Source organism: Ascaphus truei, chromosome 1 (assembly GCF_040206685.1).
Source record: "Ascaphus truei isolate aAscTru1 chromosome 1, aAscTru1.hap1, whole genome shotgun sequence".
In the NCBI taxonomy this organism is placed as follows: domain Eukaryota; kingdom Metazoa; phylum Chordata; class Amphibia; order Anura; family Ascaphidae; genus Ascaphus; species Ascaphus truei.
Genome location: NC_134483.1, coordinates 60,158,733 through 60,176,768, shown reverse-complemented (window position 1 = coordinate 60,176,768; position 18,036 = coordinate 60,158,733). Strand labels below are relative to the sequence as shown.

Here is an 18,036-nt window from a genome sequence, read left to right as displayed (position 1 = left end):
ATTTATCTGTATTAAACCTCATCTGCCATTTACCTGCCCACGTTTCCAGTCTCTCCAAGTCCTTCTGAAGAGAAATTACATCCTGCTCTGATTCTATTACCTTACACAATTTAGTATCATCAGCAAATATGGAGACTTTGCTCTCGATCCCAACCTCAAGGTCATTAATAAACAAGTTAAAAAGCAGGGGTCCCAGTACCGATCCCTGAGATACTCCACTCACGACTTTAGCCCAACCTGAAAAAGTTCCATTTATGACAATCCACTGTTGTCTGTCCTTTAGCCAGTTTTCAATCCAGGTGCATATATTATTACTGAGTCCAATTTTCTTTATTTTGTACACCAACCTCTTGTGTGAAACCGTATCAAAAGCCTTTGCAAAATCTAAGTAGACCACATCAACTGCATTACCCTGGTCTAAATTCCTACTTACCTTCTCAAAGAAACAAATACGGTTGGTTCGGCATGATCTATCCTTCATAAATCCATGCTGACTATTACTAATAATTTTGTTTTCCATTAGGTATTCCTCAATATTATCCCGTATTAAACGCCCCAGCGTTCGTGCCCGCTCTCTCCAAGGACTCGGTGTCAAATGACTTTGCGGGTCATGTGATGTCACGTGACCCCGCCGCATCATTTGGCGAGCGTTGCCATGGCGAAGTATCACATCACATGACCCCGCAGCGTTGCCATGGCTACGCGTCGCCGAAGACCCGGCAGAGGGCAGGGAAGGGAGTTACAGAGGCCTCAAGCTCCCCCAGCATTTAATTTAAATGCTGTGGGGAAGAGCGTGGAGCATCTGTAACTATCGCCCCCCCCCCTAGAAATTCTCGCACCCCCCCAGTTTGTGCACCACTGTCCTAAAACACAATAAAAGAAAAATAAATAGGAATCATAATATTTATCAATAAAATAAATACTGTAATAATTAGATATGAGAATAAATAAATAACACAACATATAAATTACATAAATACATAATCGTCAATAAAATATGTAAAAATGCAATAACTTATTCCTTAAATGTAGGCAATGAATGCCCTAAATTGTAATGTTGCTGAATATATGTATGCTAACTATTAAAGCAGCGGGAAACCCCCCTGTAGTGAACTAGTGAATTCTTATCTTGAACAACACTTCTAGAACATAACAACCCTCTGCATTTAGTGGGGGGTTGGAATCCCTGTCCGTTCTCTCCTCAGGAAGGGCAAGCTTTCTTTTCTTTTCAGGAAGATTGTATTTTATTCTGTTGCTACAGTGATCAGCGTGTATGTACATCATAAAAAGAAGACAGTGGGGCATATTCTTGTAGCTGCGCGTTGTGCATACTCTATCCGTCCGAGAGCCCTTTCCACTCGGATGTGCAGGCTTTGGTATTCTGCAAGTCCTTCTCCCATGTCCAAATCGTGCAGAAAAAGGCTTGTTTTTTTTTAGAAGTTTTCATTCAGAAGGCCGAGCCGAATTACCAAAAAGGCTCAAACTCGCTTTTTTGCCAACTGGCTGGAATTCTGAGAGAGGGAGCTCGTGCGTTCGTCACTTTTTATAGGCGCGTTTTGAATTATATGATTTGTAATACAGAATACGGCAAGCTGACCATGTCAAACAGTGTGGTTTTACCAGGACAAACTTGCATCTAGTGGAATATACCCTATAGAGGCCCATATTTGCCAAGCAATCTTCAGACATAAGGAGCCTTGTGACATTGGAAGACACCTTGGCTTGAATGTGATGTAAGATGGCTCCCAGCAATGGAGGATGCCCTGTGAAGGAAGACTGTTTACAAGAGATGGGCTTAGCCCCTGCATTTTCGCCATAACTTTACTATTTCTTTGTTTGGTTTGTGCAAACATTTTGTTCAAAGAAGTTTTAAGTGAAAACATGCAAGAACATCAGAGTTTGCTTTGAGAAGCCCTAAGTTACTACGTAACCCTGTTCTACACTACCAATTGTGTGGTATCTTGTATTTCTTGCACTGCATAGAGAGAAGAGGAAACAAAACAATAATATAGTCAATAGCATGAGATGCGTGACATGAATGCAGTGCCTAAGGGGTTAACATTTACACCGTATGAGCTGCAGTGCAGTTAAAACTGCTCAGAAACCATGTATCAAGTGGGGAGATTTTCTTTATCTGACAGAGCAACAACTTTAATTTGCATCAATTTGACCCTGCTCAATATGTCTGAGGCTTGTTATTCGAGCTTCTTACATCTGGCGCTGAGCAAGAGAGGTTAATGTCACCTCAGACCTAGCAGACTGAATTCACACTACTCTGCTCCATAATACTGATGCAAACTTTGATGCATCTTATTATATAGTATTTCTCCATGCACTGTCAGGTGGCGTAAACTGACACAAAGCACCTTGATACAATTACACAAAAGTGAGGCTGAGTGAAATGTGTGCAATTTGTGTCCTCTTATCAAGCCACGCAGACAATAGACTAATGTTTTTCAACCAGGGTTCCTTTGACCCCTTGGGTCCTGCGGACATCACTAAAGGTATCCATGCAATTTTCAGGTCATTTAAAAATTGTACCAAATACAGAAGAATTTAGAATACATCTGATCTCAGACGTGCTATTAGAGAAGGTTGGGGCGACCTTACAATGCATCTGATCTCAGACGCGCTATTAGAGAAGGTTGGGGCGACCTTACAATGCATCTGATCTCAGACGCGCTATTAGAGAGGGTTGGGGTTCCTTACAATGCATCTGATCTCAGACGTGCTATTAGAGAGGGTTGGGGTTCCTTGCAATGCATCTGATCTCAGACGCGCTATTAGAGAGGGTTGGAGTTCCTTATAATGCATCTAATCTCCGATGCGCTATTAGAGAGGGTTGGGGTTCCTTATAATGCATCAGATCTCAGATGCGAGAGAAGCGTGGCACGTCCAAGGGGGCGGAGCTAAGCTCCGTGGCACACAAGAAGAGCTGCGCTTGCGCGCACGCTCTGTAAGCAGAGCGGGGGTGCGCGCACGCTCTGGTGCCAGAGCAGAGGTCTGAGATATGACAGGTAAGGAGAGAACATGTCGCAAAGGACTTATTCCCCCATTCCTTACAGTACCCCACTACACCTGCATACCAACGTCAAGGTTTAACCAAATTTGCAGGTCCTAGCACTACACTGTGAACCTTCCCTTTTACCTATGTATGAGGATTTATATGTCAAATTCACATTTAGCAACAATTCCCACTGCAACCAGAGTTTATTGGTGATTAGTATTAATTCTAATACTATAAAGTAATTCCATGGTAATATAAATCCTTTGTACAAGGATTTATAATTTGCACATTATATATAAAGTACAAATTTATAAATCCTTGTACAAAGGATTTATATTACCATGGAATTACTTTATAGTATTAGAATTAATACTAATCACCAATAAATTCTGGTTGCAGTGGGAATTGTTGCTAAATCTGAATTTGACATATGCATAAACAGTGCAATAATTAATTAAAGTAATGTAAACACCCTCTGGGATTACCGTGTGTCTATGTATGTCTAATATATATATTATGTATATATACCTCCATAGACGGTTGCCAGTCAGAAATTGATTAACACACATATTCCCAGATAGCTCAAACTCCTACATCATGAATATATATTTATGCCAAAATGAGTGCTACTGAGCGTGGCAAATGTATACGTACAACAGAAGACACGGGTGCCCAATGCTACATCAAATTGACAAAACATATATGGTAATGAGTATAAAGTTTAAATACTTGAATAATAATAGTAGTTTTTTAGTTAAACCCTTTGGCGAAAGCGTCGTAAGCCTGCATACCAACGTCAAGGTAAACCAAAAATGCAGGTCCTAACACTAAAACTGTGAACCCTTCCTGTTACCTCTGTATGAGGGGAAGGAACTGCAGTGAGTCCTGTCCATTCAGCAAGTTGCCAGAACCTCCCAAGTTAAAAAGGTGGAGAGGGGCTAATATTTGCTTTGAAAATATGTTTAACAACTTTTCATATTTAGACACAAAAGTCATACTCTGGAAAAGCACCACGTTCAATCAAAAGGAGCGTTTTTTTTTTTACTGGGAATGTAGGCTTAATTAAGGAAATAATTATGCAATTCATCTCATAACAGAAATGAAGGCAACATTAAAAAGCAGCTACACAATGGCAATGCAGCATTGTTACTGAGCCCCATTATAAACAGATGATGTCAGTATCAAATGTAATACAGTACTTATGATATGTATAGATACTTATACTGTTGTTTTCTTAAATAGAAATGCTTCAAGTGTCGCTTACTGTACATGTACAATGAGAGAAGCATCTTGAGACAGATGTAGAGATACTGTATTTGGCTTTATAATTAGAAAGAAAGTACATAGATCACTTCCAGGAGAGAAATAGAGCACAAAAGGGGCTTCTTTTACCGGAGATCCTCATACTTTAAGTCTTACATAACTTTCCCTTCTGTAATACCGTAACAGCAGCTGCAGATGGTGTATTTGCAGATCATGTTCCCTATTCAAAGTCTGATAATACCATGCTTGCTGATGGAGCCTGTTTGTGATATTATGTTGCAGCCACCTGCATCAGTTTATCAGCAGCAAGTTGTCTTATCACAACCTGTTTGTGCTATTCGTGTACAGGGCTATGACACATCACTGCTAGTTCCCGGAGGACTTACTGATGGGAAGAGGACACATGACACTCCTGAAAACACCATTTTCTTAAATTATAACAAGCAGGTATATTGCAACTGCAGTATTAACTCGCTGTAACTCACAATGAGTTTCTAATGTAGGATTTGGACAGGGAGGTCATTCAGCTATAAAATGCCTAGTCTCTTTACATATATCAGACACCAAAAACTACAAGTGCTTTCATATATTTCACATACAAGGAACGAAAGGGAGACATTTTCTAGAAAATATATAACGCATTACATTGAAGACGATTGTTGGTAGATTCTTCAGCAGGAAGGGAGTAGATGCACTGAACAGACAACCATCAGAGGAAGAATAGATCAATATAATAAATGAAGTCACAAATGGTGTGTGTTTGCTAAATATGCAATAAGCTGTTTTAGCCACACTATAAATAACATGGGGTATTTAGGATTCATTTACTACTTGTATTGTATGTACAGTATTGTAATGGACACAAAACATGTGCTTAATATTCACAGATTATTCACTAAAACAGTGACCCATGGTTGACACATACAGGAATACATAGTACTTTGGTACTTTCAGGTTTCAGATCCACTTAGCAATATACGGTTAGATTAGTGTTAACGTAAAATCATCTACATATTGTAATATTTTCAGCACGCACATTTTTAAAAATGTTTGTTTGAACTCCTGAACTGTACCCCCGCAAATACACAGGGCTATAATATACACTACCACGCACATACGTGAGATATAATACAAGGGTGCAGAGTGAAATGAATTTCAGATGCATGCCCTGTAGTTTGCAGAATGTAGTAGGATTGAAACTATTAGCTTTGAAGTTATTTAGAAGATTTTCAGATAGACAACATTGGATGGGTATTTGAAGCACAGGGGAGTCATGTCTAATGGGCTGGCAGTTTCCTCCTCTCTCTCCACTTTCTAAAGGGGAGATTCTCTGTGTTCGCATACCTGCTGTCGCACAGTGATCCGGCACTCATTTTTTGCTTCTTGGCCATTTTAACATGGATCCCTATAAGCTTATGCCTGCCGCATTATACAGTTATGTGACCAGGCAGGCACTAGATACAATTGGTGCACTTCTAGAGAGAGGGCAAAAGGGGTGTGCAAGAGCCTGTCTCAGAAGAGGAAGGGGATGTGACTTTGTAAATGGTTGCTATAGAAACAAAAAATGCTTGTTACATTAGAATACATTAAAAATGTCTTTAAAAATTGTTTGTTTTTAAAAAGCAATGCTACAAGTATCTTTTCCTAGTATAGAACTGATTTATTTAAAAAAAAAAAAAAACACATGTAGGATATTGCTCGGTCTGCAGCTTTAAGGTGGGATTTGGAATGTTGCTGCTTATGTCACTATGCTGGTATAAATGTACAGTGTTATTATGTATACCTCACATCCTACGTGGTTACACAGCTCCAAAGGAAAAACAAACGGTATCATTATTTCCCCTCTTTCACATTCTGTGTTCATTCCATCGCTTATTTTTTCCTATCTGTACTACAGACACCCTCTTCTTCCTGTTTTGTTTTTCCATTTGTTTCTCTTTCTTCCATTTTCTATATTATTTTCACTTCTTTCCATATATCTCTATTTGCCTGATCCCTCCTCTCTCCCGTCTCCGCGATGTTTCTCGTTGCATTTATTCTGCACTCCTCGCATTGTTGTTTCTGGACATACCAAGATTAAGCAATTTCTTGAGGACCCACTTCCGAATTTAAACAACTTATTGTTCATTTCATTTGTATAAGCAGAAAATGGTCTACGTGTTTTTGTTTTCATTAATATTAAGGATCGCAATTTGTATTTTAAGCATTTTAGTACTTGAGGGACATGAAATATACTATATTGCAAAGTAATGTATTGCATGCCCATCCAGCACTATATGAATGATAAAATATCTTGCTTAGAGACTCGATGATGTTAAGACTACCACTGTCTTCTTACTACTTCCTTAAATTCTGTTCCATAATTACTTAATCCTACTGCGTATTGTTGAGCATGGCTAGAGGTCCATGGTGGTAAAGTAGTCCCACTGTTCTCCCCATTTGACACAAAGTCCAATACTGTACTGTGATGGGTAGGGAGATCATAAGGTAAATGTCCTGTTGCCCGACTATTTATTCCTACTCTATCCTGTCTCCCAAGTAGGTAGCACTTAGAGTGCCTGTCCTTGTCCTGGATCATTGTGGCTCAGATTTCCAACTCTACTCATCTCCATAATGCGATGGTGTGGTACCTTCGTGTGGTACCAAAGCTGAGCTTTGAAAGAATTCAGTGAGAATGCTGGTCATGCTCCTCTCTGTTACATAAGGACAATGTAGAGTGTCCATCTCCCAACCTTTATATGGCAACATGACATGGAGAAATAGAGAACGGAAGGAGTGTGTGTTGCCAGACCAGACACATACTAATGAGGCACTCACAGCTACTTGTACTCATACTGTCTTTTGCTCATTGCAATTTCACTCTTTTCAGTGCTCTCTCTTTACATAGATAGCATAGTCTTTGCCATGGTAATCAGGCAATTCATTTTCTAGTAACTTTGACATTGATCTGGCAACACATCGGTATGCATATTGGAGGCAGTCTACACAGCGGTTGATTTAACACCTTTCCTTATATCTTTATAACCCGGCCTTTCACAATTTGTGGCTCCCCTATTACACTTTAATTTGTAACCCTCATCTCCCCTCCATGTTACCTCATCGTTCTGTATTCCCAGTGCACTGCATAGCTGAAAAACAAAAACAACAATTATTCATCTGCACAACATTAATACAGAAGTATCATTTTGGCCACTTTGAAATATGTTGTCGACTGGTCAAATATGGACATAGAAGTCACCAAAACATATATATCAGTACATATTGATAACTTAGAGGAAAGTATCCAGTGGAGCACAGCTACAGAGATGCCAGCACCCATGAATGCAACTATCATGCCGATAGGAGATCTTTAGAAAACCTTCTAATAGTAAAAGAGTTGAGAAGAGTTATGGCATCTGCTGGATATTGCCCACCGACAGGTTTCCCTTTTTATTCTAACAGTGACCTTTGTCACGGTAGCTTATGACAAGATATAATGAACACCAAATATCTGGGTTAAACTGAACGAGGCTTAGATATAATAAAATATAATTTATTCCTTAAATAAGGTGAACACAGCAATATAGTACAATTAACAGACAAGAAGATAACACTTACTTAGGGTTGGGGGATGGAGAAGTATCCAATAGCAATTCTCCAACAGTCCAGTGACATTCAAGATGGAATCAGAAGCATAACTCCAGCACAACTCAAAACTGTAGGGTTGACACAGTTTATATACCTGTGCAACCCTATTCTTAACATTGAACACAGCCTATTGGTGAACAATTATCTAACGTGGAGACTAACAGACTAACAGATGCCCTCAGGTAACAGAGTTTGTTGATTGACTAATACTTAATCCCTAGACATTGGATAACAATCAAGGCAGTTACTTTTTGATCACCGTGCTTAGGCCACTCAGCCGTTTGCCCTTCATGACCCATTAGCCTAGCAAATGGCGTCTGCATTTTCAGAACAGATCCCAAAATAAAATACATATACACTTTAATATCTACATATATTAATAAATTCCATTCGGGTGGGCTCAGTGGGTCGACATTAAAATACATGCTTATAATGAACCATGGGAACAGGGGAACATACATTTTCATGGTACAACAAGGTGCAAACCTCATCCCTGGACCGCAGTCCAGTTAACCTCGTCTCTCTGGTGAGGTCAGGGGATGGCCATATAGGGTGCAACCCCTTTAATACCGGGCCACCCCCTTTCTCCCTCTACAACCTTTATAAGGTTAATTTTAGCATAGCTATTTTTCAATTGGATGCACATGTACTATGCAGCTGATTTTAATATCATCTGCAGATTCTGTATACTCTTACTACAGTTGTCCCTTTACATGTGTGATATTATTCGTTTGGCATAATTTAATGCCGTTGGCATATAAGAATCATCCATCACACTTTTCAAACCTCAGCATTAATTTAGTGAAGGATGTCTCTGGTTATCAAGAAGGGTCAACACCTCTATCATAACTGCAAAACATAGAATACCAGTGGCATCAGTTCAAAAGCTATTGTGTAAAACACCTTTTCTGTAAAGATGTCACGTTTTTATGATGATAGAATTTACAGATAAATAAAGATGTTTACCCCCTACTCGCCCAGAAATATAAACCATTACAATTAAACAGAGCTAGCAATTGCATGTGTCCTATATGGAATTAAATTATTTAGCAATTGTAATGAAGTATTGTCAAATAACATGAGCTTCAATGAGTACAATGGGTACTTCATTGTCTCGTCTTGACATGTGGAATAACTATTATGTTCATTTGGTATGTTACATTGCATTAGGAGGGCGCTCGTTAAAGCTGCAGTTCAATCTTTTTTTTTTTTTTTAATTCAATAGTTTTATGTGTGCAATCTCTAATTACCTAAAGAACTGTATAGCTGCCAGTCAATTCGTTCTCCATGTATTGATCGGCGAAATTTGGCGACACCTTTAGATATAGGATATGTTTTTCATCTGCTTCTGTCAGTCCGTGGAAGATCATGAATATTCATGAGCACTCCTGCACTGACATGTGTTGGAGGGAGGGCAGGGCTCACAAAGGGGTGTGCCAGAGCTTGTGACAGGACATGAAGGGGCAGTGCCTTAGTAAATGCTTGTTAAAATAGAATACAAGAAAATTGGTCTTTCAAATTTGTTTTTTTAAAAACAGAAAATGCTAAAAGTATTTTTTCTTACTACAGAACTGATTTATTAAAAAAAAACACACATGCAGGATTTTGACTGAACTGCAGCTTTAAAGGAGCAATCAAAGTGGGCCATTTTTTTTTTCACATTTTTTTTTTTTTACATATGTTTGAACCAGGGGGTCTCTGGAGCTGAAGCCCGTTCACTTCAGCTCCCGGAGATCTTACTCCCGAGATACCTACCTCGGAAGGGGGTGCCGGTATCTCAGCAAAGTTTAACACTCCCACGTCACACGGGCCAATGGGAAGCCGCACCGGATGACGTCACGGCTTCCTATTGGCCTGCTGCACGCGGGTGCTTTGAAAAATCCTCCCTTACATGAGCCCAGCCAGCAAGCCAGAAGGGGGGTACCGGCACCCCCTACGGAGATAAGTATGTCCGGAAGCAGGGGGTCCCCCAGAACTGAAATGAATGGGATTCCGCTGTGGAGATGCCCGGCTTCAATCCTATGTAAAACAGATGACCCGCTTGGGTTGCCGCTTGAAGACAATTTGTCTACTGAAACGTAATGTTTTTATTTTGATTAAATAGAAAATAGTCACATTTGACAGTGTTGTTTAAGTAGCTCGGTTTCCATAGCTTTTGACAAGCTATACTATAAATGCCCACTTCTCTGATGTAATGTGCAGAATTGCTCCATGCAGCACAACAAGCATTTATTAGTATGTTATTTATAACTTATTTGTCTTAACAAACCAATGAATTATAATGACTTACATTATCCACCACACTAGTTACATAGTTACATATTAGATATGGTGACCATACGTCCCGGTTTTGCCAGGACAGTCCTGTTTTTTGCTGGGCTGTCCCGGTTGCCCGTCTGTCCCGGGAATGTCCCGTTTTTTCTCCCTGGTGCGTGGGGGAGTCGGCGACGATGAGCGGGGGGTGCGTGGCGATGCGCGCGCGGGGGGGGGGGTTCGCGAGCGGCAGCGCCGAGGAGGAGGATGCGGCAGCCGGGTAGTATTTTTTCCATGTTAGAATGCCGTGGAGGCTGGTCTTTAGAGAGTAGAAGCAGCGGATTGGTTGGAGGTCAGAGGATATCGGGGGTGTGGCTTTCTACCGGGACCGGATGGAGTGAGCTGCTTCTCAGTGAGCTGCTTCTGAGTGAGCTGCTTGTGTGTGTCTCCTGTCTGTCTGTGTGTGTCCTGTCTGTCTGTCTGTGTGTCTGTCCTGTCTGTCTGTGTGTCCTGTCTGTCTGTCTGTGTGTGTGTGTCATAGGGGGAGAGGTATGAGGAGGGGGAGATATGAGGAGCTGAGGGGAAGGTATGAGGAGGGGGAGATATGAGGAGCTGAGGGGAAGGTATGGGGAGGGGAGATATGAGGAGCTGAGGAGAAGGTAGGGGGAGGGGGAGATATGAGGAGCTGAGGGGAAGGTATGGGGAGGGGGAGATATGAGGAGCTGAGGGGAAGGTATGAGGAGGGGGAGATATGAGGAGCTGAGGGGAAGGTATGTGGAGGGGGAGGTATGATGAGCTATGGGGAAGGATGGGGAGGGGAAGGATGGGGAGAGGAAGGTATGGGGAGGGGAAGGTATGAGGAGGGATGGGGAAGGTATGAGGAGGGATGGGGAAGGTATGAGGAGGGATGGGGGAGATATGAGGAGGGATGGGGGGAGGTATGGGGAGGGGAAGGTATGAGGAGGGATGGGGGAGATATGAAATGAGGAGGCGGAGATATGAGATGAGGAGGGGGAGATATGAGGAGGGGAAGGTATGTGGGGGGGGTATGAGGAGGGATGGGGGAGATGGGCGGGATGAGGGAGATATAAGAGGAGGGCAGGAGGAGATATGAGGAGGGGCGGGGGAGATATGGGGTGAGGAGGGGGAGATATGGGGTGAGGAGGGGGATATATTGGGGGAGGAGGGGGAGATATGTTGAGAGGAGGGGGAGGTATGAGGAGGGGAGGGGGTTGCTATGAGGAGGGGAGGGGGAGATATGAGGAGGGGGAGGTATGAGGAGGGATGGGGGAGATATGAGGTGAGGGATATATAAGAGGAGGGCAGGAGGAGATATGTGGAGGGGCGGGGGAGATATTAGGAGAAATGAGGAGGGGCGGGGAGATATGTGGGATGCTTCTATGAGGTTAGACTACGGTAAGACAGAAAGGCCTTACCAGAGGTGGATGCAGACAGGTCTGTACTCACTGTGATCTTAGGTGGAAAAGGAAGTGAGGGGCAAGGGTCACACTAAAGGTGAAGTGAGACTGCACTAACTGTCAGCAAGGACAGGGGGGAACGGGAAAGCCCATTAACTTGGAGGACTGGAGATGTTGCCAGAGCAACCAGGGGTGTGACAGATTGGAAGGAAAAAGGGCAACATAATGTATCTATTCCATCTGCACTGGGAGTAAACTGCAAGGAAAGTAAATCCACGTACATCTAGCAGGCAGAACTGCCAAGGAAAGGGAAGGGGGGCTGAAACAGAGAAGGCAGACATGGGTATTTCTGTTCCATGACAATTCAATATACATTGTAAATTTGCAATCGCTCAGTGATTTTCCAAATTCTTTGTTTCTTTGCCCTCAAAGGGTAAAACATATATTTTTTTAAAAAAAATCACTTTTCCCTCCTCTATAACATCTAGTATAAATGAAATATTATGGGTGCCATTATAAATGTAGAACTCTTTGGGGGTTAACATGTTGAGTACAAAACGTCAAACGACAAAATATATGGTTTTTGCGTCCTACGTGTACGGCAACTTGTTCTCCCAAATTATTTAAATGGGACATTGGTTTTTCTTCATATATACGATGCAGTTACTGCCGTCTTTAAATAATGTTTATGTTATATATTTACCACTTATTGTCTGTGATTGTGCCCCTTTACTGAGTGCCATATTCGTAGTATAGAATATTATTGTCTACGTCGTATTGTAAAATGCTGCATTTTCAGTTATTAATTTATAAAATAAATATTTAACAGGTAGATTTGTTTACATTATAGACAAACATGTAAGGTGTGTGTGTGTGTGTGTGTGTGTGTGTGGTGTGTGTGTCTATATATCTATATCTCAATGTTGAAATCCTATTAGAATTATTTGTAAAGATGTTTACATAAGCGTTAATGACTCTTCATATCTATCTTTAGGGAAACCAGACGTCTGGCAAACTTTTGAGAAGGCTCAAGTGTGTAAAGCAGTCTCGTGTATGTCAAGGAGGCTAAAGTGACATTGCAGCCACTTAATCCTGCTCTGTCATGCCATGTGACCCGGACAATAACTTCTTTCCCTGGAGCGGCCAGCAATATCCACAGACTAACAGGATCATTCAAACAGACTGGAATGAATGCAGCAGCAGCAGCAGCAAAGGGATCTTTAATACTGGAGGGGAACAGGACAAGTGGGAGGTTATAACAGGCTGAAGGATGAAACTGAAAAAAGACAAATCAGTTCTTGGACTAGCACATACACCAAGAGAAGCTGCTTTAACTCCTACGTGAGAACAACTGTACACAGTATAGTGAGAAACTTCCTGATCACAGCAGTGTCTATATTTTCAAGGCAATTTCTATCTGTCAGGAGAGTTTTGAAGACATTACATAGGAAGTACAGTGTTAAGAGCTGCAGCTTGTAGGACATTGCCAAATTTGAACTTTTTCATGATTTATCTCTGCTGTGAACTGTGATATATTTTGAGAAGGACACTTATGTTCTGATCTCTGGTACTAAGTCATTTATTTTGTCTAACTGTTAATTAAAAGCGTCCAAATGTTGACCATGACAGCGATGTACATGAATGGAGGAGGGGTGGGGAATCAACGTTATGCCCGGTGGAACCGGCAGGACAGCTTGGAGGACTATGTACGGTCCGAATGCTACGAACAGGATGGAGAAGGGAAGCAACGCAAGCTCACGCCCTTCGAAAAGCTCACCCAGGATATGTCAAACGACGAGAAGATTGTGAAGGAGCTGACCCTGGGAAAGAGGATTGGCTTGTATCGAGTGCGCGGGGAAATAGGAAGTGGAAATTTCTCACAAGTGAAGCTTGGAATTCACGTGCTTACTAAAGGTAGGTGCACATGTAATTCTTCTGAGTGCTACTGCAGCAGAAAGAGAAATCTATGTAGGCAAGATGGGAGTATGGGTTACTTTAGCCTGGCCTATCCTGATATTTGAATAAGGGCAGAATCAATTTGATGGTTCATCCTTGAGCAGGCCTGCTGATAGGACTGATGGGGCCCAGGACACTGGGCATTACCTAGGCCCTGTGCGCTTTGTGCTGAAGGAGGGTTTGGAGACTTTTGGTGTAATGGGAAGGAGTCTCGGACCACTGTGAGTGACCCTGGAAGTTACAGTTACATTTGGCCCGGCCCTCGCCACCTCTTGGCCCAAGACACCAGGCCTGGCGTTTCCACCCTGTTGGTGGCCCTGTCCATAGGTTAGATGTTATAGAATGTGTAGGGGAAGGAGGTAGTTAGTTCTCTCCTGGATATGCAAGGAACACTTTAAGGGGAGTGTGATATGTATTTAAGCCTCCCATCTACACTTTAGAGATCACAGTTGATGAAGTGACCTCTCTCCAGTCTCGAAAACCTTGTACGATTGATATGATGGTCTCTTTCCAGCAGGGCCGCCAACAGAAATCATGGGGTCCGGGACAAATAAAAGGAGCAGGGCCCCCCTCTCCCCAAACCCATAGTGCCACCCTCCCCCCCCCCCGAACCCATAGCACACCTACCACGAAAAAATATTTTTTAGAGCGCAACTTTTACTTAACTGTTTTCTTATTGTGATACAGAAAAAAACATTACAATGCAACCTGTTTATTTTTATATTTTCAACAAAAGACAGGTGACTGACTGTATGGGTGGATGAGTGAGTGGGGCGAGAGTGAGTGGGTGCGAGAGTGGGTGGGTGAGAGTGAGTGACTGGTGGGTGAGACAGTGAGTGACTGGGTGGGTGAGACAGTGAGTGACTGGGTGGGTGAGAGAGTGAGTGACTGGGTGGGTGAGAGAGTGAGTGACTGGGTGGGTGAGAGAGTGAGTGACTGGGTGGGTGAGAGAGTGAGTGACTGGGTGGGTGAGAGAGTGAGTGACTGGGTGGGTGAGAGAGTGAGTGACTGGGTGGGTGAGAGAGTGAGTGACTGGGTGGGTGGGTGAGAGACTGAGTGACTGGGTGGGAGACTGAGTGACTGACTGGGTGGGTGACTGGGTGGGTTAGTGACTGGGTAGGAGAGTGCATGGGTGAGAGAGTGCGTGCGTGGGTTGGAGAGTCCGTGTGTTGGTGGGAGAGTGTGTGCGTGGGTGGGAGAGTGGGTGGGAGTGAGTGGGTGGGTGGGAGAGTGAGTGACTGGGTTAGTGACTGGGTGGGTGGGTGTGACAGTGACTGGGTGGTGGGTGACAGTGACTGGGTGGTGGGTGACAGTGACTGGGTTGAGTGACTGGGTCAGGTGGGTTGAGTGAGTGACTTACCCTGACCGGGTGGGTGCTGCTACCTTGCCGCTTCCCCCTTGCCCCCGATGTCCCCTTGGCAGCTGCCCGGGCGGGAGGTGGACGGGGAGGGCCCGGGTGGTGGGCTCGGGGAATGCACAGGAAGGGGGTGCACAGGAGGTGGGCTTGGGGGGTGCACGGGAGGTGGGCAGCTGGGGGGGCGCGAGATGCCGTGCGACTGCAGCATCCTCCGCGGCTGCTGCTGCTGGGTTGGCGCGCGGGAAGTAAGCTCTGGGGGCGGGGCGCAAGGCTGGCAGGCGGCTGTAGCATCCCCCACGGCTGCTGCATGGGGCAGGAGGCGCACGCGAGGGGTGCAGGGTTGGCGCTTCCCCGCCCTCCATCCCACGTTGGGGGGAGGGGGGAATCGAGGAAGCGAAGGGGGGGGGAGCGGTCTGGGCCAGGCCCACAGGCAGGGCCCACAGGACGCAGGCAGGGCCCACAGGCACCAGGCAGGACACCCTGCGGGACCTCGGCTCTGCGCATGCGCAATCGCGACCATTTTTCTTTTAATATAACGGCCAGGGCCGCGCAGGGGGCCTTTTGACTCACGGGGCCCGGGACGCCCGTGCCTTTTGTCCTCCCCTGTTGGCGGCCCTGCTTTCCAGGACTAATACCTCTACTCTTCAGTAAGAATGAGCTCATTTGTTTAAGAAATTAGATTACTTTTTGTGGAATGGAAATGCTTTCACATTTTCAAAGGTTTCATTGTACAATTTGCACAATAAAAATGGAAATGTGCTCTATTTGCAAATTGGAAATTATGATTCACAATTTACATCAAGGATAGATTTAAAATGGCATTTATGAATGCTTAGTTTGATTACCCAATGATGTTTTCATATGCACAGAAAATGATTATTTTTGCCTTATAAATACATTCAAAAACCTACCTCTCAAAATGCTTCTTGCATCGGGCCAATAAACAAAACCAAAATACTAGTGCAAAGCCAAAGCTCTCAGCAGCATCTGAAAAATGCAGACAAAGATATTTAAAAAAAAAAAAAGAGAGCGAATATAAATCTCTCATAAGTAAATTGACATCAGGGAGCTGGGCCTCTCATACCCTTTGTGGTGATGCCTGCACCTTTAAAAGTATAACCTTATTAATCAATACTAGATGCTATTCTCCGTTTGTATATTCTGAAACCCACATCATCATGAGATGTTAATGTCAATAGGCTGTTGGAAACGAATGGCTCTGTTTACTAAAATACAGTACGCTTTTCTGAATTGGTAATGTCCATTACAGTATATGACCCTTATTTACCAGTAATCCCCTAGACCTAGAGAACCAAGAGTGGATTACAATCTCAATGTGACACTGAGGTACATTGCCAATATTAAACAACAATCTACTAAAGCTTAAGAGATCGCAAAAGTACATTCTTCTTATCTGCAGTACAGAGACATCTGCAGTCCGAGAGAAACATATGTCCCCTTGCTAGCAGAGGGACGAGCAACATGTAGAGAAAAATCAAAAAAGCGATGCACAGCAAAAAAGTTCCAAACGCAACTAATAGAAAAAGGCTTATTTAATGAAAACCCGGACAAAAACTTTACATCGCCAACTGCACCCTGACGCGTTTCATCCCATTTGGGACTTTGTCAAAGAGTAAATGGTAAAGCGTCTGTGCAATCCTCTATGTCAGAGGTCCCCAAGTCCAGTCCTCAAGAACCACTAACAGTGCAGGTTTTACGGATACCCCTGCTAGAGCACAGGTGGTTCAGTCACAATGATTGGGCCACCTGTGCTAATGAGAGGCTATCCTTAAATCCTGCACTGTTAGCGGTCCTTGAGGACTGGAGTTGGGGACCTCTGCTCTATGTAGCACTGCCTGCTCCATGATTGGATCGCCAAAATCGTCATTATAGGTGTGGAATCAAATACACACCTGATAGCTAATAGATGAAGAAGGTTACCAATAGGAAAAGGCAGTACCAAGAGGGCTGAACACAGTCACAGCTGATACATAATGACATATAACACGACCAATAAGATCTTGTGTATAACATAAAAATCTAAAGTGTAACCAACTATGCTAATATATAACCAGTATAATGATACACAATAAATAAATAAAACCAAGAAACTTAATATGTAACGAAAGCAATAATAAAGAGAAATATAAATCTACATAATAGAAATAAAGTGAATAAAGTTATTAATAATAATTAATTATAAATAAGTATATCAAAGAATTATATGTAAATAGATCTAATAATAATAAACAGATCAACATAGAGACTCAAGTTTACTTAAATAAACAATATGGAATATGTAACTATAAACCTGAGCATATATCATATAAATAATCAAACCCAAAGATGCCTAGAAGCACCCATAGATATTGCTGTAAATACTCATATCAGAACAATATTTAAATACAGAAAAAGTTATAGTTACATAACACACATGGATATAGAAAGTGTATGACATAAGGCGTGCATATGATAATAAACATATTTGAACAGATTGAGAAATGGTAAATACCCTTAGCTATTGGAAAGATCTTAATTAGAAGATCAAAATAATATCAAGACTCAATATCACATAGGGAGATGCATTGGACCATACTCCAAAGAGCATCAATCAGCCAGGAAATGTTTGAGTTCCCAATCTGTTCAGCACAGTAACAAGGCAGGCTTCTGCCCGATGCAGTAACTCTCAGCTACCACTGAAGGATGGTCCCTGGACCGTCACTACAGGCCAAGGGCACTCGCAGCCATCCTAGCTCTTCCCTGCCTCCCTAGCAGAGTCAGAGGTATTTACCACACTCACTCTACCCCGGAGGGACTGGAGAAGGCCCAATACGCAGCCTCTCCAATGTGTAACCTGCCTTCCTCAAGTGGGGAAAGGCACTCCCGAATTTGGGGTGGTACTGCCCTTAAGTACTGCCAGGAGGAGGGCACCAGGTCTATCTCATGATTGGTCATGCCCAGGCCTGATGTCACCGCCTTCCGCTGTCACTCAAGTGCAGCTCACAGGCAGTGCTGAAAGTGGACAGGTACGGCCTGGTATGCAAAAACAAAACCAGTATGAATTATTGGGGATTTAAAATTAATAATACTAAAGAAAACAAATGTAGCCATGCCATCTGTGGCGACTAGTTTGCTTCCCTCCTGGAAGTAAGCCC

At 43.0% G+C, this 18,036-nt stretch overlaps 1 protein-coding gene across 3 annotated transcripts in view; it reads left to right on the top strand.

Moving 5' to 3' along the window:
- The window catches only part of NIM1K (NIM1 serine/threonine protein kinase), a 99,642-nt gene that overhangs the window by 68,335 nt on the left and 13,271 nt on the right, over positions 1-18,036 (top strand). For all 3 annotated transcript variants that reach the window (XM_075588986.1, XM_075588997.1, XM_075588992.1), the window contains exon 2: positions 12,563-13,482. In XM_075588986.1, the coding sequence (XP_075445101.1) occupies positions 13,182-13,482 (301 nt within the window). In that variant the 5' untranslated portion in view covers positions 12,563-13,181. The remainder of the gene's footprint in view (positions 1-12,562; positions 13,483-18,036) is intronic.